The 26,985-nt window shown below is 37.7% G+C and overlaps 1 protein-coding gene across 1 annotated transcript in view; it reads right to left on the bottom strand.

Annotated features, from left to right (window-relative positions):
- Nucleotides 1–26,985, bottom strand: part of LOC104525608 (catenin delta-2) — a gene marked incomplete at both ends in the record, with an annotated part of 76,956 nt that overhangs the window by 33,336 nt on the left and 16,635 nt on the right. Inside the window, 2 exons of the mRNA XM_010168813.1 lie at nucleotides 1,421–1,604; nucleotides 17,967–18,180. Coding sequence (XP_010167115.1) covers nucleotides 1,421–1,604; nucleotides 17,967–18,180 — 398 coding nt within the window. The remainder of the gene's footprint in view (nucleotides 1–1,420; nucleotides 1,605–17,966; nucleotides 18,181–26,985) is intronic.

Genomic DNA, 26,985 nt, shown 5'->3' with positions numbered 1-26,985 from the left:
AGCTCTTTAACTGAGACAGGTTAAACATTGGAAGTATGAGAAGTATAACACGGTACATGTCTTTATGGAATGGCTTCTGTCACGGTGATTCAGTAACTTTTTTCCTAGTAATATGAACATGATGCAACAAAATTATAATACCAAACTCTTCTCAAAATCAATACAATTCTGGTACAAATACTTAGTTTCAGTCACATATTCCAATAGCTGGTATTCACATATACATACCTGCACTTAAGTCCAATACAAGTATATTGGCAATACAGAAATTATCACCTTCTATATTTCATTCTCTTCTGTTTACATTATTCCACTGAATTCCTGGTAATAATAATAATAATAATAATAATAATGATTTTTTCCATTAAACTTTTCAGGTGCTACTTCTGAAAGGGAGGCATTTCATTGGATGAAACAGCACGAAGACAAACTGGTGCTTGCTATGGATATGTAAAAAGTACTGCTACTTTACTTTGCCTCCTAATCAATGTTTTTTGCTTTTTTTTTTAAATTTAGCTGTTTGATGGATAGCTGCTTTGGACACAACATACAACATAGACTGTATTACTGTACATACTATTCGCCTAACAATTTTCCTGTGATGTATGTAAAAATATTAACTAATCAACTTTCATGTCTCTAAGACATTACAGAATTTCCAGTGTACTAGGAGAAAAGAAAACAATGCTTAAAAGAACTTGCCTAATACGTTAAAGTACTTCAACAAAATGATATGGATTGGAATTAAAAAATTGCTATGACTCAATCCTTTTGTAAGGCTTTTTCAGAACTAAAACTCTTCTTACTCACTCCACATATACGTGCAACTTGGTGTTGCATATACAAGTTTGTCATACAAATATAAACACACACTATACTTGTTAAGGATTTAAGTATTCTAGTTACACAGTATTAAATTGATTGGTCACTTATTGAAATCCATTTCTCATCTTCAGAGAGCAGAAAAAATCTACTTTTATATATTTATCATAACTCCAGCAATGGCATCTGGAACCCGTAAGGTATATTATTTTTTGTGAGCATCTTCATTATTTTTCGTACTGATTACATTGGGTGTAATAGTGAGAACATATTGACTTCACTTAAGCAACTGGGGAAATGAGACAAATCTATAAGGAGAAAAACATCTGTAATATACCAGCTTGGATAAGAAGTTTAGTCAAAGCTATTAGGAAAAGAAAAAAGGAAAACCTACAGCAGCGCTTCTAGAGATTGTTTTTCGAATGGCCTGAAGCTTGTTTTCTAATTAATTTCCAACTTAAAGTCTACAGCGCTGAAAGTTATTGTCTTCGCTGACATGCAAACCAATTATTTACTTTACAGATGCCTAAGAATGAAAAATACCAGTTCAAGTCAAAGCAAGATGATTAGGGCAAAGCAAATGTTTTGCAGTACTCACCTTAGGCACCCAGTGGCATTGCGCAGCACCTGTGATGAATGGAGTTGTATTTTATGATCATCCTGGAGTGGAGAGTTTTCCCATCCAGAGTGAGGGATGATCACTGCATTGGTCAACACTGCGAGGGCATCCTGGATGATTGGCATTTTCAGTGCATCACAGGAGGAAAGATTCCAGAGAACTCCTACAAAAAAAGCAAATGACTAATACTTAACACTTCTGCAAAAAAAGATTGAACAGTTTTCATTTAAAATAAACCCAAAGCCAACAAAACATTACACAGCATTGGTGTGCTTAACAAAGCTGGTTCTGTCAAGAAAAAAAAGGCTACACTGTAAATGCAGCTGAATGTTACCTTCACACTTTTGCAGTGGGAACACAGCTTTGAATACACAAAAGGTAGTCACAGCAACATTGGAAATTTCTGAGAGCTAAGCCTAAAAACTGAGCAGCTGGTTATGATCTAGGCCTAGTTAGGCTCTGAATCACACATGGAATTAAGGAGTATTATATATATATTTTTTTTTATGGGCTGGACTTCAGATTTTTTCCTTCTAAACAAAAATAAAAAAACAATAGCAGAAAATAGGTTCTGATTTGCTCTAAGACTATCACTGTATCAAGAAAACAAAACTCCAACTCTGTGATCTTCAATGCAATGGAAGTAAAACTGTCTAGGCTAGTTGGTACTACAAACAAAGACTTCCTTCATGACCTGATACAGTAGTTTGGTATTATCCCCACCTTCAACAAGTCATTTTTTATTTTGTAAATATTTTACTGTACAAAGTTACAGAATACTACCATTTTGCACAGAAACAATAAGCTTAATAGTGCAACTCACAAAGAATTTTAGTAGAATTTTTTAAAAGCCCCTTCTGTTAAAATTCATAATGTGCCAAAGAAAAGGAAGCGCAATCAAGAGCCAAAGCTTTCGGAGCACAGCCATAGGATCAGGGCCACTGCAGATGTGCCACACAGAAAGCAGGCAAGAAATTTCTGGGGGTAAAAGAGACCCTGATTTTCATTCCTTTGTATATATTCCTGTATTTGCTGGAAAAGCACATTTGATTTTGGTGCTGCACCATGAGCCTGCTGGTGCTGGGCAGCTGCTATTGCTGGGGGAAACTGGAGGGCAATATGCTGCCCTGAAGAAGCAGTAGCCTTTATTTTAGCCCAGTGTCCTCCCAGGAACAGCTGGAAGAGCAAGTCTACCTCTTCCTCCCCCTCCCCTTGCCAACATACCTCCTCTTCTGTAGAGTCCAACCCTACTCCTTCCTACTTCCTTCCCGTAGTTACAGTGGCCTGGCCCCACACCTAACCTTGAGCAGCACAATTGAGATTTGCCTTTCTGGTTATCAAGTCTTGAGTCAACACAGAGAAAGATTATCATCATCATCGTACGTGCAAGGTTACAAATATGAACATTATACTACAAATAACAAAGTGAGTGGTGGTGGGAGGAAACTGCTCAAGACCTTACGAACATAGGCTCAGACATTTATAAATACAAGCAGCAAGAACACCACTTGCTCAAGACTTTCTTTAGCATTCAGTGTTTTCAAGGAAAGGTGTAATTATCAGGAATCAACCTACATTTTTGGGTTTCCCTTTAAAATTAATTACCTCTATGGGGAGACTGTTTCAGTTACACCATTTAATATTGAAATTATTTTATATGGAACTGTATGAAAAGATAGTTATGCACGTTAATGTAAAAATTTTGCTTAGCACACTAATAAAAAACTCCTCAAAATAATCTGTATGTGGTAAACAGGCAGAAACTAACAGACTAGATACAGATTAAAAAAAAAAAGCAGAAATAAGAATAATGATCATTTTTTCATTTAAGAATTGCTGCCTTAAACGTAAAAGAGTCTTTGAATTCTGTTCTGAATGGCTTTATGAAAAGTAATAGCATATTTAAAGGAATAAAGACCCTCAAAGATATTTATACTTGCTTTCTATGACCTTTTCTTGGTAAGCTTTATTGGCACATCTACTATTCCTGAAATACCTAGTATTTTGCTGCTTTGAATCGGTACCAACAATGTGGGTGCCTTTTTTTTTAGATTTATTTAGACAGGTGTAAACGATGTGCATGGTATAGAGGTAGAGAATCAGAATGCAAATCTTTCCCCCTTCGAGGTCCAATTTAGTTCTTACACAAGACAATGTGTTGTTTTGTTGTGAAAAACTCCTATTTTGTAAGTGAAGCAGAAAAGAGTGCTTTGCTGGCAACAAAACAGTACTTTGGGCTTCAGGAACTAGTCATAAACTGGGAAAGCAGAGAAAAATACAGAAGAAGCAAACATAAGAGCCCTGTCTAGCAAAATGCTTAAAAATGTGTGTCTCTACATTATATTCTATTCATTATAGGTTCTTGATAATTAAAAGTAAACTCACATAAATATCATGATAAGCTGGTATTCAGCAATGGTTGAAATGCCCAGAAATATTCTTTAAGCCCTTCTTCTCTGTTTAAAATCCACTTGACAGTGCACGCAAGATTTTGCTCAATAAACTGCCACAGTAACAGGTGAGATCCAAATCCAAAAAAACCCCTACATATTCATCCAAAAGCCAAAAAGTGGAGTCTGGTTTCACTAACTGGAAATTAAACCTTCAGAGTAAGAGGATGAAGGGATCTCCAGACTAAATTAGCTGTTCTGCCTTCTTCTAAAATGACTGTAAGTCAAGGCGGAACCAAGCAAAATGGCACTGCCCAGTAAGGCTGACACTGTCTTCAAAGTGTTTGCACCTCACAGACAGTTTTAAGAAGTAAGATAATCTTCTTCCATCCGAGAACAATGCATTTTATCTAATTATAAGTCTTTGAATACTACCCACCACATTAATGGAAAAACAAGTTTATTCTGACAAGTTATAATTTATTCTCACAAGTAGTGGAGCCTGCTACTTGCTGAGGTTGGCATTTTAAGTGCCTCCTTGTGTCCTTCCTTAATTAAAGATCTGCAATTATGAAAGGGCACTGGCAATTCACTTCCCATTACTTTTGCTGAGGATGACCTGGAGCTAGATTTATGTGGGGTTCAACAAGATAATCCATTCCCTTAACTTTGCAAGGGGAAGTGATAAAAAAATAAATCTTTTACCTGAGGCATCTTCTACTACAGAGCTACCTCTTCTCCATAGGACTCTGAACACATTTTTCAAGCATGTATGCGTTACAAGTCCTTTGAGACTATAGTAAGGAGCTGGTTGCTGAGATCATTTGCCCCCTTACTCTGAAAGCCGTGACTGAACTGGGTTTCCGAGCACAATAAACAAGTCTGGAATAGCCTCAGAGGTGTCTCAACTGCCCCCTAAATCATTTCTCTGTCATCAATTGCTCACAGGAAGGGAAGGGATCAGACTTGGCATACCAGTGATTCACCACAAATAGTGGGACCCATCTTGCTGTATATGTATTAGAAGAGAGCTGTTAATCCAACAACTCAATCGTCCAACTCAGTGGTTTAGCATCAGTAGACTGACTCTTGGGAGAGGAGGGGAAATAAGGAACTAATCAGATTAGTGTTCCACATCTCTTACTCAATCACTTGTGTTCACAGTATCTTATCTCCTCCTTGGTTTTAAGCTTGTGAGGCATTCACAGTAGGCATTTTGTCTCCTCATTTGCAAATCACTTTAGGTTGTATTGGATGCTTTGCAGACAGAGAAAAATAACTACACCAGACTGATCATGTCTATTTGCAGGTTGAAATTTTTTAACCCTTAAATATAACAAACTGAAGCACACATAAAAACTATCTTGCAATCTCATTTTGAGATTAAAACTAAGGAGAAATTGGTACTGAAAGCATTCAGATGGTTCCAGCTGGAAGATGGATTTTCAGCCTCAGTACCATCTGAGGTACACTTGCAGCCATCATATGAAGGACTTTTAGGAGTCTAAGAGAATACTCACTATGGAGATCTTATTATGCCAAGTCACATCTTCTGGAGTGGCTTATCAGAGGACATGCAACTACTATGTTCAACAGGTTATTTAATGTACTAAATGTAAATAATCTTTTCTAAGAAGGCCTTTCACAGATAATGACAATCAAATTTTAAAACACGTTATAAATTTTGAAAAAGGTTATAGTCAACCTTTTCAAAGACATAACTGTACAGATAGAGTTCATAAGGAGAACTACGCACAGATCTTAGTTAAGGAAATTTAAACTTGTTGCCACTGGAGGAGGGAACTGAAAGAACAGAGAACCAGGAAAACTTTGATTTATCTTTCTCTTAGCCAAAGTCCAGAAGATTGAAAACAAGACCAATCCTTTTAAAAGCACAGTCCAGGCTGATGAGATGCTACTCCTGCTTAACAGGTAGAGCTTATCCACCAGGCTTTCAGCTTACAAACAACGCTCCTTTTAATATAAATTAATTCAAGCTATTGCAATAGATACCATATCACTCACCCTAAAGAAGCAAAGCAAATTATTTTAAAAATCTGAAGTAAATCAATTTAATGGAGCAGGCTGAGACAAAAACCCATCATCCCTGAATCAGGATAGAGCTCAAACTCATCCTGCTAAAACTCTTCAATGCATTTTTTAGCCAGTGTTTTACTTAACACTGGTACTCACGTATGTATATCTATAGTCAGATATAACTAACGACCTGATGAGCCACATGCTATCCTTATTCCATTCAAAGTTAAAAAAATAAGAGATCATACATTTCCATGCAAAAAAATATCACCCTAGCAAGACAGCATGTGCAAAAACAGGGAAGTCGAAACAACTATTGAGTGCATATTGAATGCTACCTCTAATTATTAATTTTATATCTATATATAAACAACCCTCTTAGAACAACTTAGACTACAAATATAAATGGAAACCAAGAAACAAAAAAAGTCAGCTTTTCCAAAAAGCATTGCCCCTGCCACACTGCCATCGTGTATTTTCTTTTTTTATTGTGCTGCAAGAGATGTACTTTGACAAATAAATTATAGGGTAAAAGGATAATAAGTAAACAAATATTATTGGGAGAAACAAGACTGATTCTTCTCCATTTTGGGTATTTAAATCAACCTTGAATTTATACTAAGATTTTGCTTGTTTAATATTATTTGTAAAAATAAAAATCTTAAAGTATTCCAGCTTATCTAGGTTTGTCTTCCATCCCTGGAGGTATTCAAGAGTTGTGCAGACATAGTGCTTAGGGACAGGGTTTAGTCGGGGACTTGTCAGTGTGAGGTTAATGACGGGACTCAATGATCTTAAAGGTCTTTTCCAATTGAGGCAATTCTATTATTCTGTGGTCTTGTCTTTTCCATCTTAATTTAATAGCTTGGTCATGGACTGATGCAAAATGCCATTTGGTAGTACTAGGAGACTGCATCCCAGGAAGAGCGAACACGGCGTTGGCAGGTGTTTTTATTTATATGCTGAAGGCACACGGGTACCACAGGGAGTTTCTCATGAACATGACAATTAAGATGGAAATCTGAGAGCTAAACATCCTGCACAGAAGCCAAGCACAAGGCATCTTTTATTGAAGTTCTTAGGAAAAGCATCTTCTACCCCAAGCACTCAAGTACTATAAAAGTCATCTGCTGGCTCTTACTGCAGCTTTGACACTCAGAGCCCCTTTTAATTGCAACGCTGCTCTGCGGAGCTGGATTCTGCTCCGTGGCAGCAGGGTGTGAGCTCCCGATGTGTTACAGCAGTTCTGCTGGAAAGATGCTAATACCAACCCAACATTTCTTAATATAAAGTGCAATGTCACACCCAGCTCAGCCGTCAAGGTGAGGAATTGGTCTCAGTAACAGACTTTCTGTAGGAAACAAGAAGTGGCTGATTTGTATTCTGGCACCTGAACAATTCACAGCTCATAAGACAGCTCCTTAAAAACACGCTTTAAAAATAAGTTCACAATTGGCATAATAAGAGGAGGAAGCTTCACCAATTTTCTTGAAATAATTTTTTATCTGGTTACTGAATGAATCCCTATGTGCACCTTCCTGTAATTCAGTTATTTACACGCGCAGAGGTGGTTTTCTATCTATATATAAGATGACCCATGAAAAGTACAAATCGAGGAAGCCTGGATTTCTTGGTTTCAGTGGAAGTCATAAGTGGGCAGGAGTTTAAGGAACAGTAAACAAACCTACAGCCAGATGAGTTTTTTTTTTCCCCCTTTGCAGCCATTCACACTTATATAGCAAAAACTTCCATCGAGAATAAAGATTATTGGTTGTTTTTTAATTACAAACAAACATAGCTTGATCTCGACTACATATAAGTACATGACTACATAATATAAGCATTTTCTCTGAAAAGCTAATGCTTTCTTTCTCAGTTACTGCTCTTTGCATTCCAAAATTATATCTAGGATTTTTTTAAAACAAAAAGGAGGGACTAATTTTAATATTCTGTCCAAATGCTATTGCATTAACTCAAGAAGTCTGTATTCTTCTCACAGGACTGAATTTTGACCTTGCTGCTCTCTCTCTGCTGTACAGTTTAAAATAATGTATGCTTGTGGAAGGGAAGAGCTCTCAGACAAGAATGTTAGACTGTTACTAGCATTAATGTTGGACAGCAGAGGAATTACTAGAAGAGCTGACTTAAATTACTATGGAAAGACCACTGGTTCCTGTTCAACTTGTTTTCCAAACTGACGAAGTGAAACTGGTCCCACAAAACACAGAAGCCAAACCAAAAGCAATTAACTCTAAGTGACAAAAACACAGGAAAAAAAATAAATCAACCGTTTTCAAGAAAATTTCATCCTAACACACGACTAATGGCAATACCATTCCCAATTAAATACTTTATCAGCAAACAAGGAAATCAAACAAGGATGCATATATACATGGAAAGGTTTTTTTACAGTGCTTACATATGTATTTTGCTGAAGAATTTTTTATAGCACCCAAAATCAAAATATATGTTTGGTAACAGACCTTAATACAGAGGACAAATATGTTTTAATTAAAACTGAACATCAAGTTACAGTTCTAAGTACCAAACTCCTTTCTCCCAAGAACCAATTAAGAAGTTAGTCCTATCTATTCAGTTGCATCTACATGCAAAATGACAGGCTCAGTGTACAGGTGCTAAAAAAACCCCAAACAAACACTTATTTATTAGCCAAATTTTAAAATTGTTATCTAAGGTAAAGACAGCACTGAAAATAAGACTATTTGAGAGGGAAGAAGGGAGGTTGGCCTCTGAACCTAAAAATAAAACATAAAATTAGTGGCCACAGTGAAAAAAATAATTTCATCACAAAATGAAAATGTTTCATATTATCCCCAAACTTTCACTTTATAAACAAAAAAGTGAAATAGTCAGATCTGTTTCTGAAAAAAACCTATTTCCAAAATAAAATTGAAGTATTCAGTGTTGCAAATGGCAAACATTTCAAACTATAGAGTGGTTTTAAACTGCAAGCGTTTTAATACTCCATCATTCAGGCAGGAGCATCAAAATTATATGCCCAGCTGAATTTTTCCAAAGGATTATTACTTACTGAAAAAGTTCAATGCAGCTGTTACGTCAAGCCATATGCTGCAACAGATGTCCTCTATTTATCACTCCAGATTGCCCTGTTCAATATTTCCTCTTAAACTTAGGTCTGACCAAAGTAAAAAAAAAATTTAAAAATAACTTATGTAGCATATTAACAAGCAAATTACGAAACCAGTTTCACTGCCACATGAATCAAAACAACCTGAATGAATTTTCCATAGAAGATGCATTTCACTGATTGTACAGGGGATGGATATTTCCCATTTAGACTTGGAAGTTGAGGTTCATACATGGGAGGTATCCCAGTGCCAGAGAGAAGAGGAGAGCAAAAATGGACCCCTTGGTTTTTGTCCTAGGAATGAGTGTCAAAAATTCAGGACAAATTAATGGGATTTTGCCTAGGAAGCAAGGGGAAGGAGGCAGGCTGTGATGGGAAAACCGACAAAACCAGCCCCAAGCAGACCCTTCAGAGAGAGGGACTCCCCTGCCAGGGTCATCACACTGCTCCCAGCCAAGTCTTTGGCATCCTGGTGACTTGTTCTGTCTTTCTCCCCTTCCAATCCAGGGAAACAGGCACTGCCAGCCTGAGGAAGGTATTGTATGACCTTCTTATCAGTACATTCCCTTTTACCTACAATAATACTCTGAGTGCAACAACTTGCACAATAAATCGGTGCCCCAGCCTGTTGCTAAGAAAGTAGGGCAGAAGATTTTAGAAGGCATCTATTTTAACACTCTTCCTTACTTGACTGGGAGCAGCAGGGAGTGAAGTAGTTAATCTGACCATTCATATAAAAGTAGAGAATGACTCTTCATGAATACAACAAATCCTATCAGTGGGTTTTTCAGAGCCAAAATAGTGACAGCATATTGAGAAAGGTGCAAAGATTACTTTAAAATTAGAGAGTAAATTGTAAAAGATTTTGTATAAAATGATCCAGTTGAACTGTCAATATTGCTTGCATAAGTGTTATTTGATAAGACAGCATCATTTCTGAAGCAAATTTACACAATTTATTAAATTACTTTTAGATTTTCCATTAAATATGAGCTATAAATAGGACGTGTTTTGAATGGCTCTGTAATTTCGTGAAGACGCCGTAGGCTACAGGTTGGAAATCAGTTTCCCAACAACTTACGGGTGTAAGCTGCACAGCCTTTTACTTTCCTAGTTTGCAAGGAATATGGCTACAAAGCTTTGGTATATCAGTCAGTGATTGCACAATGAGTTCACAGGAAGACTTTATAAAATGCCAATTAATTCATGTTCTGAATTTGTTTGGAAATCACTTCTGCATTTTTACAAGTGATGGTAATGGTTTCTGTAGGTGATGCTAAAGTCTAAAGTTTTGCCACCCTGCAGAACTGTAACGTAAAGCACAACAGTGTTCTTCCTTGTATGGTGATGCCTTGGTAAAGCACATCCACAGACTGTGAATGTACTTCTGGAGAAGTACGAATAGATATTTAAGGTATTTTCTTTAAATGATGATGATGCAATAGTGATTTTTGTAGACTCTCTGTAAAACTTGAAAGTACCTGATTACTGGGGTGGAAAAGCCCCAGATAGAGTAGCCCTTCAGCCCGCTAACTGTGCTATTGCCATTGCTTGTAACAGGCTGGAGGGTTTCTACCACCTTGGTGACACTTCCAAAGCCAAGTTGCTTGAAGTTGTGTTGGGGCACTTGGACCTTTAGATGGATCAACTCCAACAACCACTTCAGCAGACCATTGTTTGTTTTGCTTTTGCTTAGCTTTGCATAATCGCGTGGCATAAACAGAATTTTATCAAGGTAGCAGTAACAAGTAGGTTCTTTGCATACAACATATCCTTGATTTCCCTTCTCTCCATAACAAGATTTCAAATGTAAAAGCAAGGAACCATAAACTATTCTATGCAAAGTCTGAGCAGTGAGATGAAACACAAGTTTTTACTGCAATCTGAGACTTGCAGGAGATTTGATGGAGTTTGGCATTTTGTATGAAATTCCCACTGGCTTGAAAAGCTCAGGGCAGAGGCTGAAGAATACCTTGATTAAAAGTGTCTCAAGTAATGGGATGGAGTCAAACTATGATGTAACCTTTGGGAACTAAAAAGGCTTTTGTACTTGAAGAAAAGAATACTGAAGAAACTGTAATATGTAATTCCTCATTCAGCTGTTGGCTTCAATCCAGAGTAAACAGATGAATTTTCAGTATGTAGATAATTTTATTAATGTTGAAAACAATGGTTATTTAAAACACCTCATTAGAAGTAAACTAGTACAAAAGATTTAATCAACTTTTAAAATTGATTGTGGTAGGATATTATACTTACAGTTACATCCATTTAAAGAAAGAGTAGGAAAGATTTATAAGAGCTAGTATCCTTCAAATCTCTCTTTTGATTGAAAAGCATTTAAATACACAAGTAAATTTCAGTGCCTAAGCAAGTGGATTTGAAAACTGTGAATCTTATCCTAAATCTATTATTTAAAAAAATAATTAAGCTTAAAGCCTGTAAGTCACTTGCCTCTGTGCTTGGCAAGTTCCTCAAAGCGCTTGTTTAAATTTATTACAGGGAATTTGCTTATCTGCAGAGGAGAAACTAAGCAAGAAGTGAATTAACATCTTTTCTTGCCAAAACCAAAACAAGCACTTCTGAAAGCTGTGTTTGTGCTAGCAGTTATCTGTCTCCACACTTAACCTTCCTAATTTTCTTGCCTTGACAGGACATAGTGATTGGATGTTGGAGGCGGAGGAGAAGCTAATTCACAGAGCTGCATCTTCAGTGGCATTTGGACACCTCCTGCCTTTATCCCATGTCTCCATTTTCTTTAACTACACAAGAGTTATGAGCCCCAAATGATATTTGACAGTCTTATTCTTTTAACTAAGCATATACTGAATGAAATTTACATCAAAATCGTAGCAGCAGTATTGCCACGGTTACACCATCATGACAATTTAAGCACGTAGATGGCTTTTCACATCTGTTTGAAAAGTTTGTGATGTCCAGTATACGTATCTGAACCTAAAACGTACCATACCTTTATAATCTAATTTTCAGTTAGTGTAATGCCAAAATCCTCTCTTGGGTTCCAAAAGCAACCCACTTTACACATTTATTTTCCTTCCTATCTTTTTATATTAAAAATCAAAAGCTGCTAATTAATTAGGCCTTTCACAGGCCAGGCTTCCTTATACTTGCATTGCTCCATTGTACTTGAATGTAATTAAGAAATGGGATATTTAATATCTTCAACACTGGAATAACATCCAATATAAACCTGCAAAAAAGGGATATATAGAGATTTTGAGAATTACATCAAGGTGAACTACTATAAGAATGCAACTCATGGCAGAGTTTGATTCTCCTTTACTTAAGTCTGTGGGAAAGTCACCTCAGAGTGGGATAAAACAGCCTTTACTCATTTTCAAAAGAGCAATACAGCTACAAACAGTTCCCACCTCTAAATGAAAAGTTAATATCACAATAAAGTTTCACATCTGTGTTTACACACTCCAGTAACTAAGCTAATGTCAAGGGCACTTTTGCAGAAAATTATTAAATTGATAAACTGCTTCAAGATCCTACGTACTAAATAGTCAGCCCTTTGATATAATACTGCTAAGTAAGATTTACTATACCAAAAAAATCACAAGTGTAATACCTTACAAAGTCCAAGTAGAAAATAACATCACAAATAGGAAACAACTACAGGCATGTGATTTTGACTTTGGGAACCCCCAATGTAAGAATTGCTTTTGTACTAGGAAGTTTAAAATTCTAAAGAACTGTCCATAATTAACTAAAAAAACCCACCAAAACCAAACCCCAATCATCATAAATCTTCCACTGTAGTATGCCAAAAGGTCTATTTAAATAGAATACTCCCTTTAACCTGCTTTACACATCACTGCAAGCTCACTAACTTGCAATTACACTGATTAGCAAAGATACATGCAAGGCTCAAAGAGACCTTCTGGAGTGTCTTGACCAACCTGCCAACAATTTATATACATACTATAACAAGCAGTATGCAACCAAAAGGAGATTTAAACTGCAATGGTTACCCCAAACCAGATAGATATAAGGATGATAACGTATAATCGCTTTCAGTAACACTGACAGACTATCAATAGGGTTATAATTACCTCATTATAAACATATCACATCTACTAAAAATGGAACAGAAATGTAAAACAACTACATAATAATGTTGCACAACATGAGGTGACAACAGAGGACCATCCAAGCCAAAACACAAACTGGCCACAGATGAAATTAAAGACAACTCTAATGAATATCAGAATACAAAATCTGGGAAGTAAATGAAAAATTCTTCCTGTCCAACTTGATCATGGGCCAAATACACTTGGACAAGTAGTGCTTCTTTAAAAGGAACATTATGTAAAAAATGTCTTGTAATTTTTTGCAGGAATGGAATATATGTTTTTTGATTCAGTGAATAAAAACGTTAATGAAATATACAGTCTTTGTCTGTCTATCTATGTATAGTATGTCTGTATGCCATCGGATAGTTTATGCTTTTAATTTTTTTTTTTTTGTAAATGTATTAATTTTAATAATTTACATGTTTTCAGTAGACAACAGTTAAATCTCTAACATCTCAGTGTCAACCAAACTAAGCAGCAGGCTGGCTGCCAGCACAGGAAAGAATAATTTCCCCTGTCATTATTTATAGCTACATTTCTTTATTATCATGTACTTTCTAGAAGTGGATCATTCACTTTTACCTTGCAATCAAATATTGTATATACAGTTTGAAAATGGGTGATGCAGTCATATAAGGGGCCATTTTAAGCAGAGTTGTTTCTAATTCAGCTAGCTTATTGTTCATAGGCAGAAACTGTGTTTCTAGTTGTGATGGATTTTGTTTGTCAAAATGACAAGAACAGCAGTTCAAATCATTTTGTCTGAGACAGGTACCCAGGTATCAGATGGAGCTGATGTTACAAGGAGCCAGTGTAGGTCTGACCTCACTTTCTCCAAAAGGCATCAACAGGAATCCTGCGCTATCCTTCCTAACAAGTCACATTTTTCATTTAACTTTTTTTCCTGATAGTAAAACAAATAGAAATAATGCTAAACTTGAATTTTGTGGAAGGGTTCATAATTAACTCAAGAAATGCAATGGAGTCATAAATCAGCTACTCATTGTCATTATTAACAAGTGCAAACATTTTTTTCTACCATCTGCAGGATCTGTGCTGATTTTGTACTGTGTTCTGGTCTATTTATATTTATTAGGAAAGTGTTAACATTTAATTATTTTAAAATAGAAGACTTTTATTTTTTTCCCATTAACAGAAGCTACTGTGGAAACTAGTAACAAAGAGCTGGGGTGAAAAGATGGTTAAATTAAGCATGGTGCATCCTGTTTATACTGACTTCTTCTCATTTAGAGACCTGTGTGAAACAAGATATTGTAATTCAGGTTCTCCTTGACTCTCTGGAAATTACAAGAAGCTGTAGGCCATGTTGAAATCTCTATTTCTATCAGAGTATTTAACTTCTGCATAAATGTATATATTCATTGGTATACTTCAGTTTATCCAGGTTCTCAGCATAAAAAAAAGAGACTGAGAAGGTTTTACAGTCACAGAATCACAGAATGTTGGGGATTGGAAGGGACCTCAAAAGATCATCTAGTCCAATCCCTCTGCCAAAGCAGAAATCTAAATGAAATTACACAGGAAGGCGTCCAGGTGGGTCTTGAATGCCTCCAGAGAAGGAGACATTCAAGTGGGAGTGTCTCCAGAGAAGGAGACATTCAAGTGGGAGTGTTTCTGGCTGAGTACTCTTTCAATATTCCAGGAAGTACTTCCTGGGCATTAACAACACTTAATTTTGTTACAGCCAAGCAGCAAACTTCCCTCATGGCTTCTACATGTGAGCCTGCACTGAAACCATTTGCTCATGTGAGAAAGCCTTGAAGCTGTATCATATCGCAGAAAGGTTCAGTATGCCCAATCCAAAAATTTGAGTATGGTAAGGTTTTCCAATATTAGTCTGAGTCCTCTGCTATGAAGGAGGAGGAAGACGAGATAAAGGAAGAAGTGAAAATCTCTGTTTTGGAGAGATTATGGCACAAAGAAATCTCTGGAAAAGAGGAAAAGCCACAAATGGCACCGAAGGAAATCCTGACAAGCAAGGTGCTACTGGGATAGAGAGCTGGTCTGCAGGTTTAAATACGCACCTAAAACCAGTCTTGAGATAGCTGGAAATTGAAATTATAATCTCTTCAGAGAGAAGCAACAAGAAGGAAGAAAATGTGCATTTTTGAGGAAGGAACTATCATTGTAACTTCTGCTCTGCTGGGCACCTGCTTCATGGTGCTTGGGACAGGCAAAGAATACTTTGCTACTGTTCAGACAAACTGAGCTGCTAAAAACCTCTCCTGCCCATATTTCTTCACTCACAGCTAAGTGCCTTCTCAGAGTGATTCACACCTTCCTCTTGCCAGATTTCTGGACAGGTCATTTAGACTGGATAGGCTCAGTTCCCAATTTGTACAAGCGAGATAATGACACTTCCCCAGATGAGAAAAGTGCTATAAGGACAAATCATGGAGGAGTATTTAGGGACAGTGATGACAGAACTATATGAACTCCTAAGGCAGGAACTTTGTGCCCTCCCTAAAAGTAACAAACAAGAACAGCTCTTAGGTAGACAGGATGCACAATGAACACGAGATGGAAGGCCCAAGGTGTTATGCTTACTCCTAAAACACACATTTGCTATTATTTTCTCTGTACTTCCTTCAGGCTATGGTGGCACTACTGAAATAATTATCTTCCTGCCACCTCAACTCAGGAAGGCTGTCAGGAAGCAGGATGAACTTCTTTTATTTTCCCTTGTGCTCACCATCAAGCCAAATGTTTTCATTACTGAGGCAGCTGCTGCAGGAGCTATCTTTCCTTCCCCAGAAAGGACAGAGAGAAGGAATTTAACTGGGGCAGCCGTCACACTACAACACTTTACAAAAAAGCAAATGAGAAGTGATACAGATGCACGATTCCAGCCTGTTTCCTACGAGATGCAGGATGAGAGGTTCAGCTATGAGCCTTGCTTTGGAAAGGAGCTTTGCACAACAGCTCTGCATTTTCAAAGCAAAGGCCAGTGATTTGTAATCTGAAAGGCACAAAACCTGGCCAGGGCAAGCAGTGGCCTTATGGAATGCACTGGCTATTAAAAACAAACAAAAAACCCCCCCCAAAACAAAACAAAACCAGGCCCAGAAATAAAATCTTGAAATACCACTGATGTTGATTCCACTCCTCAGGGTCACCATCTTGCTCTGCTCTCCCTTCACAGATGTCCAGCACTCCTGATGCTCACCATCTCTGGGAGCTGCATCTATCTATACCGATTACTGCCCACCACTGATGGTCAGTAGCTACTCTTCTTGGTAGTAACAGTTTGAGGACATGCTAGCACACACATACTTTCTTTCTGTGGGAATTCAGGAAAATTTAACAACATACTCTGCAATGGAAGGAATGTAAACTGTAGCCTAGTATCTTTTCTTTAAATGACATGATGACATTTTGAATTCCATCTATAGACAGCATAGGAAGTGCTAATGCAACTGCTGAGGTGTACTGCTGATGTTCATTAGCAGTTTGCCACTTCCTACTCAGAATAAATAGGCAGAATGTTCCCTGGAGCCAGGACACAGACAACATAACCAAGAGACGAACAAGTATGCTGAATCCAAAGCGGTGGTTACACTTTATTAGACCTGTCAGTAATTCTGTCACTCTGCAGGAGACACCATCTGAGCTCATGTAACCCAGTATCTCTGCCCCATTAATCCTACCTAACAAGTATGAGGTGATAGGTGTTGTAACTAAGAAACAAAATTAAATATAAAAATCTACATTTAATAAACACCATGCAGTTTATTTAGACACCCTCAGGGAAGGAACCTAGAGTCAACCAAAGGACGATAATCTCATCAATTGTAACCTACATGAGGCCTGACTAAGTAATTTCTGAAGAAGCATAGACAATAGCATGTACTCTGATGCTTCGTTAACAGAAATGAGAACTTTTCTTACATATTTTAGTAGGAAAATCACAATGGAAATACAGGCATTATAAAACAGGGTAATGAAAAGATCTTTAGATTTTTTATTTATAGCATTAAATTAATCACCACACTGATTTTGCAACCAAACAGAATGAAATCACAAAGTGAATAATAATAATAATAATAAAAAAATCTAGCTTCTGTTTTGCATTTTAAATAGGATAGCTTAGGGGCAAGGGCAAAAAAGTTTCCAGATATTTCAGATAGGTGCTGCTTCACAGCATTTCTGTATTTCTGAAAAAAAGCCCCAACCAAACCAAACCAAACAAAAAAAAAACCCAAAACCAAAAAAACCAACAAAAAATCCCACCTTGAATTTCATAAGGAAGAAAGTTCAAACAATCTTAAAAAGATCAGATTCTACTATATCAAGAAAGAGACAGACTCTACCACTACCTGCATGCCCTGTATCTAACATACATCACATAGCATGCTATCAAATTTCAGAAGATGACATTGTCCATCTCTCTAACGTGCTTTTCCATTTTCCTATCAGAACGACAAGAAAGGTAAAGAAAACCCAAACAAATCCTTATTCTCACTAAATAGGACATAAATGAATAACAGCTTCTGAGAAAATGAAGTAAAATCTGACTTCTGCATGTGCATCCCCACACCAGACAGGACGAAGAGCAGAGGGAGAGCAGAGGATTCCCACCACAACATATCTGTGTACAGAGGAGCACATCTCCTGCAAGAGCGTTCATGGCTAACCAAGAACAAAGTGACTGTAAGCATAAACCACGCCTACATCTGTATGCTGTCTGCATGATACTGAATAAAGCTATTCATACTTTAGATATATCCAGAGGGCTTGAAAGTGTTTTTTTATGGCAAAGAAGACAGCAATAAAATAAAGAGTTACTGATGGAGCAAATGGCCACAGCACAGAACTGTGCTTGCAGGGCCTACATAGAGTTTGAACAAAAAGAATTGAAAGATTCAAACCTGTGACCAGTTCTCTGATTTCCAAATCTGTAGTCTTGCGAAGTAACCGTACTAATGCTGGGATACCACCACAGTTTTTCAGGGCAATTTTGTTGTCATCATTTGCCTTCCCATATACCAAGTTTCTCAAAGCTCCACAGGCACTACGGTGGACTTCTGTCATCCGATGGTCCAATAGGTCCACCAGTAATTGTATTCCGCCTTGTCTTCTTATCTGAAACAAGTCAAAGTGATAATAATAAAATTAGGGAATGAACACTGGTATTATATATGCTATTCAATGTAATTAAGCTGTGGTTTATGCAGGCTATGCTCCAGCAAACATATGCTGGTAGCCTTGCAAAGCTGCTACGTTACAGGGCTTTGATTCCTCCTATGACTTTTTCAGTGGCAACACAACTGTACAATGACAAACCTGAACTTCTGTAAAAGCAGTCAAAAGTTCGTTAAGAGTGTAGCCTCATTAAGATTTCTCAAGGTTCATCAACTTTTGCCTTGGCAAGGGTTTCTCCTGTGCTGTAGAAACATCATCTGCTTCAGACTGTAACACATAACAAGCTAGAGGAAAAACCACAAGACTATAGCAAACAAAAAAAAACCCTTCACAGAATTAAGTTTTTAAGAGTCTCTCCTTTTACATTTAATTACTGGGAATGTGAGCAGCCACTATAGTCTCTGTAAGGATGTTGTATCAATAAAACTAGGAAAAGCAAACATTAAAGGAAAAGGAGGAAGTCTGCACAAACATAAAGACAAGGATGATGGATAAATCATGAAAAGCTTGTTCTATTACAATTGAGGGAGACTGTTAAGTTATGCAGGAATGGAAGTCTTATTCATTCCCCCCCCAAAATTCTAATGCAATGTCTTATATAAAATATCATTCTACAAAAAGCTCAAAAACACTTGAGGCAAATCATCAAGAAGGTCAAGAATACCAAGAATAATTTATTATAAAATCTGCAACAAATCCATCTTTATTGTTCTCTGGCACTATTTGCTCCTCAAACAGTAAGCAGTCTTGAATCTAATTTTAAGAAACTAGACTGATTCATAACTAACATCCAAAGAGTACAATGCTCTGGTTTCAAGTAAGTTATATAGACATCTCTGACAAAAAGTTTCTCCGTGTGTGTTGTTGGCTAAGGTGCAAAGCCAGCCAGGCACTTGCGCTGGCCATTTTACCATCTCTAGTAATATTTTGGCTAAGACAGTAAAACAGAGACAGTTAGAAAGTGTTTTCAAAACTCCAGGGAAAGATAAAACATTAATTTTAGAGTCAAATTTCATGATGAAAAAGTTTTGAAGTCTTTGTGAAGTTGTTCTTGCCTGGGCACGCGTTCTTGGGGTTCTCTGCAGGGGGAAGGCTTGGGAGTAGAAAATGGTTAAACTAAGTACACTAAAATTTATTAGAAATTCATGCTCTATCTACTAACTTCAAAATATTAAATTACAACTGACGAATGGCATTTCATGAATCTAACACAAGCTTCAATAAGGCTAAGTGCTGGGTCCCGCACTTGGGTCACAGCAACCCCATGCAACACTACAGGCTTGGGGAAGAGTGGCTGGAGAGCTGCCCGGAGGAAAAGGACCTGGAGATGTTGGTCGACAGCTGGTTGAACATGAGCCAGCAGTGTGCCCAGGTGGCCAAGAAGGCCAATGGTATCCTGGCTTGTATCAGAAACAGTGTGGCCAGCGGGAGTAGGGAAGTGATCGTCCCCCTGTACTGAGCACTGGTGAAGCCACACCTTGAATACTGTGTTGTTTTCAAACAGGGAAGACATTGAGGTGCTGAAGCGTGTCCAAAGAAGAGCAAAGCAGCTGGTGAAGGGTTGAGAGAACAAGTCCTGTGAGGAGCGGCTGAGGGAACTGGGTTTTCTTAGTGTGGAGAAAAGTAGGCTGAGGGGATACCTTATCGCTCTCTTCAACTACCTGAAAGGAGGTCGCAGCAAGGTGGGTGCTGGTCTCTTCTCCCACGTAATAAGAGGAAACAGCCTCAAGTTCCAACAGAGAGGTTTAGACTGGATATTAGGAAAAATTTCTTCACCAAAAGGGTTGTCAAGCATTGGAACAGGTTGCCCAGGGAAGTGATGGAGTCACCACCCCTGGAGGTACTTAAAAGATGTGTAGATGTGCTTAGGGACATAGTTCAGTGGTAGACATGGCAGTGCTAGGTTTACGGTCGGACTCAATTATCTTAAAGGTCTTTTCCAACCTATACGATTCTACGATTCATTGCAAATAACAACTAAAAAATGATTCAGCCTTCGAGGTTTCAAAATCAAGCTATCCAAAACTACTCACTGATAAAACAGAAAGTTCTCTCTTTCTTCTGCTGACTTACCTGGCATATTACTGTTTTTGTAATAACAGCAAGACCCAGTAATAGATCAGTTTTGCTGTTAAAAAGTGTACTGAGGTGTTACAGTATTTAATGAAAATGTTTTAATGTTTATACAGTTACAACCCAGCTTTGGGCTAAATGCTAAAGAAAGCGTTTAAAGATAAACTAAGATATTTCCCCTTAAGTAGGCATTGTATCAGTATACCATGTCCAACTTTATGAGCAATAGGCAGGTCACCTGGAAGACTACAGCAGCCAGCAGTACATGGAGAGTGCAGAGATGTGAATGGACGTTGGTAAAACATAGGAACTTCAGGTGAAAAAATTCATTAATCTTTTTGGAAGTCCATGCTTCTACCGTTCAGAGAAACAATGACATCTTTCAGTTTAGAAACCAAAAAAACAGATCAAAGAAAAAAGATGTTGCAATACATCTCGCTGGTCAAAACTTTACCCATGGGAACAGGACAACATCCAACGAAATCATTTGCTCCTCTCCAAACCAGGAAAAATTTACCAAGTTTACCTGGGAGGGGTGAGATTGGTTTGTTTGCTTGTTTTTACAGTCCGTGACCATTTAATCTTCAGATTAAAATATATTTGCTTCCCCTACTAACCAGATTTTCAAAACCAAGCATACTACATGAAGAGCCACCTACATGACAAAATAGATGACCTTTACTGAAATAGACTAGGAACAAAAATTTATGCTTCACTTCCACATAAGGTGAACCAACCACTGAGCTTCACACTTCAACATTTGAAAAGAAACAAAATCTGACAGAAGAAAGAATACAGTTAAAAAATGCACAAGTTCTTCTGGTGTGATGAGTAGTATCAGGAACAAGAGAATGAAAACATGTCTGTTGATCTTTGTGAATTACATTTTTAAAGCACAATATGCTGAATAAGTATTTTAATTGCTTCACTGCTAAAAAAAAGATTATGAATGAGAAAAAGTATAACTTTTTAGCAAAATCATTCTTTGTACTACAATTCATCTGAAGACTCAAAGGGCTCTGCCTCTGTTCAGAGACACACTGTGCTTGTGTAGTCTTCCCCACTCTCCCTCTAGGATACAGCCAAGTGGCATCTCATGCTCCTCAGCAGTTTCTCTTGTGGATGCTCTCAAGTGACAGGTTTTGTATCTTCTGTTCATTTCTAAGGGAAAATGAGTGGTTCTGCCACGCTCAGACAGTACTCCTGAGCTGCACCTTCCCTTTTCAGTGATGGTATCTGACAGCACACTAGTATTCAGCTCATGCAGCTCCTCCCCTCCCAGGAACCTGAAGTCAGCAGCAGACTGAAGTGATTCAAAGATACTTTCTTAAAAGCAAGGGCATTAAATATTCATCTAAAATGCATTTCTGTCAGAAAAAAATATGGGTAATACAACAGAAATGAAATGGATGTTACATAACACTTTACCTAACTTGACAAAATTTCTTAAATATTACTGAAGAAAGAACCTATTCTTATCTAGGAAAGACAGGATTTATTTTGCAAACTTTATTTGAACTTCCAGGCTCAGATACTTGCAAAGTGGCTGTGTCACACAGGCAGAGATGAGGCTGATTCTTCACAACTGGGAGCTCAGTTTCTGATGCTGTTCTTTAACTGGATTACTGTCCTGCTTTGGTTTTGTTTTTCCAGCAGCTCATTATTCACTAGAATTCTCATCCCATCTTTGTGTTTCCACCACATATCTCTATAGCTGTTTAATACTATCTTCTCCAGCAGGTTCAACTATGCCTGACAAACTGTGAGACTGTGATGGATGTTACCAGAATCTATTTACATTTATGGAAACTGAGGCAAAGGGTATTAAATTCTTTGTTCAAGTCCTTCATGGAGTTAAGAGCCACAGCCTGAAGGACAATTCTGACCTAGTGAGTCTCCTGGGGCAGATCTCAGCTGAGCTGAGTTGTCACAGCTCCAGTGAGTTCAACAGCAGCACTACTTGTCTTTGCCAAGAATACCAGGATGGGTGGATAAGCAGCAATTTTCTCCAATGGGGCATCAAAACCCACTCCCCCAAAGGACTTTCAAGAAATCCTTCTCTCTCCTGACTTTATATGAAGAGAACATTTCTTAATGTAATATTTATTGATACATCACTGGTTGCTCCCTTGCTATATCTAGGAGAAAAAGAAAATAGAATATGCTAGAGTCTGCTTCCCTGCTACAACCAAATAATCAGTATAGTACCAAGTTATCAGGAGATACAGGAGACCAACTCTGTTCTCCCACAGACCAATCCCAGAGTAGCCACTTCTGAAGTAAAAAGAATTACCTTCAACTTGCAGCACAACTGATTTCCCCAGTCATATCATAAAGTTTATTCTTCCTGTCTTGAATTTATTGTCCCCTTTTTCATGCCATCTCCTCTCAAAATTAAATAAATAAAAAAGAGGATCAGACTAGAAGTATTAAAAATGCTGGGTGAATCCATGCTGTAGTGTTTCTCAAGTGACTCTTTTAACCTGTGGACAGCATTAATTACTGAATGTTCTTTCCTTTTTTCTTCTCACTAGAACTATTTTGAGTATATCTTCGTAAGATGCCATCAAAGAGTTGCTAAATAAACACATCCGGCTGCATTCTTTCACACGTGGCACTATGGAGTTTATAGCAAGCCCTAGCAGGACCAGGAATCCCAGCATGCATAAGCCTGAATTAATTCTGTTGAGTTTAGTTAATAACAACTCAGTGTAAACCTGTGCTGATCAAAGTAAAAACTGAAAGAATGGAGATTACATGAATTTTGTAATGAAAAACTTTTTGTGGACAAATTCACAGAGCTGCTTTCCTCTGATGAATCATGTGTTTTCTCTTTCCAGTAAATTTTTAGAATTTCCTTTTAAAATTGGTCCTCCGCCATTACTGTTACTGTCTACTTGCTCTAGTCAAGTCCCATCATGCCACAACACAAACAGACAGGACAGGGAAAAGGTGCCAGACTTTCTGCTCCACAGACTAAGACTGCACTTACATCAGCATGATACCCGAGTCTTCTCCTCTGGTGTTGTATGAAGTTTGCTTTTGCATTGTATCTGAGAATATATTTGTATCCACCCTACACAGATACAAATGGAATTTGGACTTGAGAAAGGGTTCAGACGAGTGCTGGAGGCAGTGAAGATGTTATCCATGTCCTGATGAGGAAAGCCTGGATGTCTCATACCAAGAGCCTTTAAAAATTGCAATTTATCAGTTTCAAGGCTGACCTTTGATTCAATGGATTTGGCTTCAGTGGTCAAAAAGCAAAGATTAGTTCAGAGTGTATTTACCACAACAAATTTTCTATGACAGTGGACTGTTAGATATTTAATCTACCAGGAGTTACACATGACTAGCCTGAAGCATATGCATTGATAAAACAAGTCAATAATACATTGATGATATGTCTGAAACAATACAGATATACTTGATTACTGTGTGATTTGAGCATATGAATTATTTGAGAGCTTGTTTTTGTAATTCAATACAAGAGATTGGATGGATGCGTGGAAAGAAAAGAAATGTAGAAAGTAAGGACATCTGCTTTGTGAGGGCATCTGGTCAATAGTTGTCCAGCATATAAACACAGATGAGACAGGAGAAGTAATAAACCACACTTATATACACAAACCCTATAAAACAAGAGGCAATACCAAAGACCAGGTCTGCAAGGTCACTGGTTGATGGGCCACTGAAGGAAATGCTCAAAGGCTTGGAGAGGTTCAACTGGAGTTTTGTTAAGTGGCAAACCGGGGGCAGGGGAAGGAATGAATCATCAGGTTATCACAGGTCTTACGGGAAAAAGCATACTCACAGGGTGCTTTCAGGGGATTGAGGCAATGTGCAAAATTTATTGGATGTTTAGCAGAAGGGCAAAGTTAGGAAAAGGGAGACATCCAAATGCATGTGAGAGGAACAATACAAGAAACTAGAGAGAAGGGCGTGATGAAAGGGCTGGTCATATATAAGTAAGTTGTGCTTTAGTATGCTTGTCTTTCTTGGCCAAACCTTGTGCCTGACCACTGCAGTCTGTTTTATCTTCTTGTTAAACCTAATTCCTAACAATTTTCCTGGATGAACACAGTCTACAGTCTGGATTGGCGTAATACTAATGAACCTCAAGCTGGAGCAGATGATGAGCAGGACAGGAGATCTGAGAGAGAGCCTATCAGAGAGATCATAGATCTAGGGGATCTATGTGAGACCAGTGACTGAGGATCTACTACTAGGCAGATGAAAGGTCTGAACCAACTACCAGAAAGACCTCTTTGTGCCTCTGTGTGTGTGTGTGAGACCTGCCAGCAAGCTTTGAGTCTGATTAGCTGGAGAGTAAGGACCACATACTAATGTTTGTGTTTGTGTGAGTGCTGCCTTGTGCGCACAGGGTGCCTGTGCAGGCACTGTTCTCATGTTTGTGTTGATCTGTTGTGTGACCTAAGCTTCTTTAACATACATACCCAACAAAATGAACAGGGACCCTTTGTTTCTAAGATGATCTGTATCTCATTAATTTCTCATTTATTTATTGCATTGTTTTTGTAGGTATGTAATTTAGGTTAGTATATACTATGCTTGAAATTTTGACTGGGTTACATGTTCAGCCTTATATTATGTTTACGGAAGGATACAGAATGAGAAATCACCATCTGGCTCGTTAAGCTAGTCTAAAGGAGAAGTGCCTCCCTTCTGATGCAATGCCATAACACATCCTGCTCCATTTCCAAGCAGCAGTTCAGAGTTTGGTCCCGATCACTCTGAAGACTACTAACAATAATCCCACAGATGGGAGCGAGTGGTTCATGCAGCATTCAAGCACTACTCTTACACAAGGATACACTGGAGTCAGTAGATCAAATACAGAGCTCCGTTGGAAAAAAAAAAAAAATATCAGAGACCTCTCCTGAGCTGTATGTAGTGCCCTTTGGGAAAGATGTCTGGATCTTCTCCGTGCTTTATATTACACTGGTTAAATATAACCTTTACTCTTTTCGAGACTACTCTGGTCAATGGATATTGCACTTTCTGTGCAATAAAAAGAACTAAAAGAAGGACAATTTATGAACACGGCACTTCTCAGGAAAAAAAAAAAGTGTAAGTATTGTAGGAAATATTGCAGCCTTCTTAATTTACCTTTTACTTCTCATGACAAACGCATGCCAAAGCTTGCACAAATTGCAACACAGCTTGAAACTGAATTATTGTCAGATGTAAGCAATAACAGCATTACAGTCCATGACCTTAACTGACAAAACATGCTACCTGTCACTGATTCAGCACAGAAGCCACGCTGTTCCTCCAGGCTCTCTGTTTAAAGTCTAACAATTGGGTGTGAAAACTCGACTGGCTTGCTTCCCTGGGGATGGAGAAGGTTTGCTCAAAAAGTGAGGATAACCAGGACTGTCAGACTGAGCGGAATTCATGCTTTGACCTACAATCAAAAGTATTATTTTCTCACAGTTAGAAGGACAGATACATTCTGAAATGTGAACGCAATATAGCTGAGTGACCTTTCTTTGTATCAAGGTATCAGAAAACTGTCCCTGGATTCTGGCTGTTGCTTATGGCTTTGCAACAGCAGAAGCAAAGTCAAAGCAAATAGAGGGTAGCTGTTTTGACTGTTACAACAGCTTTGAAGTCTATTTTGAAATAAAAATTATTCTATTCCTCCCAGCAGTGAAGAAGAGAAGCAAAACCCTCTCTGCCAATCATTGCATAATGGAAATTGCCTCTTCCATCCCTTGGAAGGCTGTAAAAATCAGCGCTAGAGATACAAAAAGGAAGAAAAACGACACTTTAAGTTTTAAATAGTTTAGCCAAAGAGTGTTAGGTAATGAAGTATTCCAACACAGCCTAAAAATATTGCTGCAATAGAAATCAAAACACCCTTCCTCTTCTATTTATACTCAGCAAGTGGGTATCTGAGATATTGTTCAAATTTTGCCAGTAGGTATAACTGGAACATCCTCTTCTGCATTTAATTCTGACTACCCTGCCTTACAAAGTAAAACATAATGGAAACAGAAGAGGATTAAGAATAGGTGACAAAAATTTTTGGAGACTGACAGAGTGATAAAGTGTGTTTCTAAAATAACACAATCTTCTCTTCCCAGTAAGACATTAAGCTTTCTACTATTCACAGCTCCACAGTCCTAATTCAAAGATTAATTCACAGTTAAATGCTTACTTTCTACATTTTTCTTAATAATAACTTTTGAGTAACTCTTTATCCAAAGGAGAAGGAAATCTAACAACAATCAAGCCTTTTTAGACATCATAGATATTAATTGCCAGCTTAATTGACATAACATACTGCATCAACTATTACTTACTTTGTGACATTTGCATTGTTAAGAAAGCATGTTTCAATATATCAAAATACAAGTGTTTAAACATATGAAATTATTTTTAATGCCACTTTGTTACAAACAGAACAGAACTGAAAAATAACTGACTGCTAGCAAAGGTGATGGTATACATCCAATAAACCCCAAATTAAAAGGACAGTTCAATTTAAGTCTGCTTCTGGAAATTTTTAGTAATAAGTGGTTTTAATGTTCTTAGCTGACAGTTTTCTAACTAGCAGAAAGAGTGCTTATTATTTCACACACAAATGGATTACAAGCAATTCTGTTCCATGGCGTGTGGGAAGGAGAAGCTACAAGTGACAAGAAC

The sequence above is a fragment of the Antrostomus carolinensis genome, unplaced genomic scaffold (assembly GCF_000700745.2).
Source record: "Antrostomus carolinensis isolate BGI_N321 unplaced genomic scaffold, ASM70074v2 scaffold2715, whole genome shotgun sequence".
Lineage (NCBI taxonomy): Eukaryota > Metazoa > Chordata > Aves > Caprimulgiformes > Caprimulgidae > Antrostomus > Antrostomus carolinensis.
Note: the sequence above shows the minus strand (reverse complement) of the source record. Positions and strands in the feature narration are given on the sequence as shown.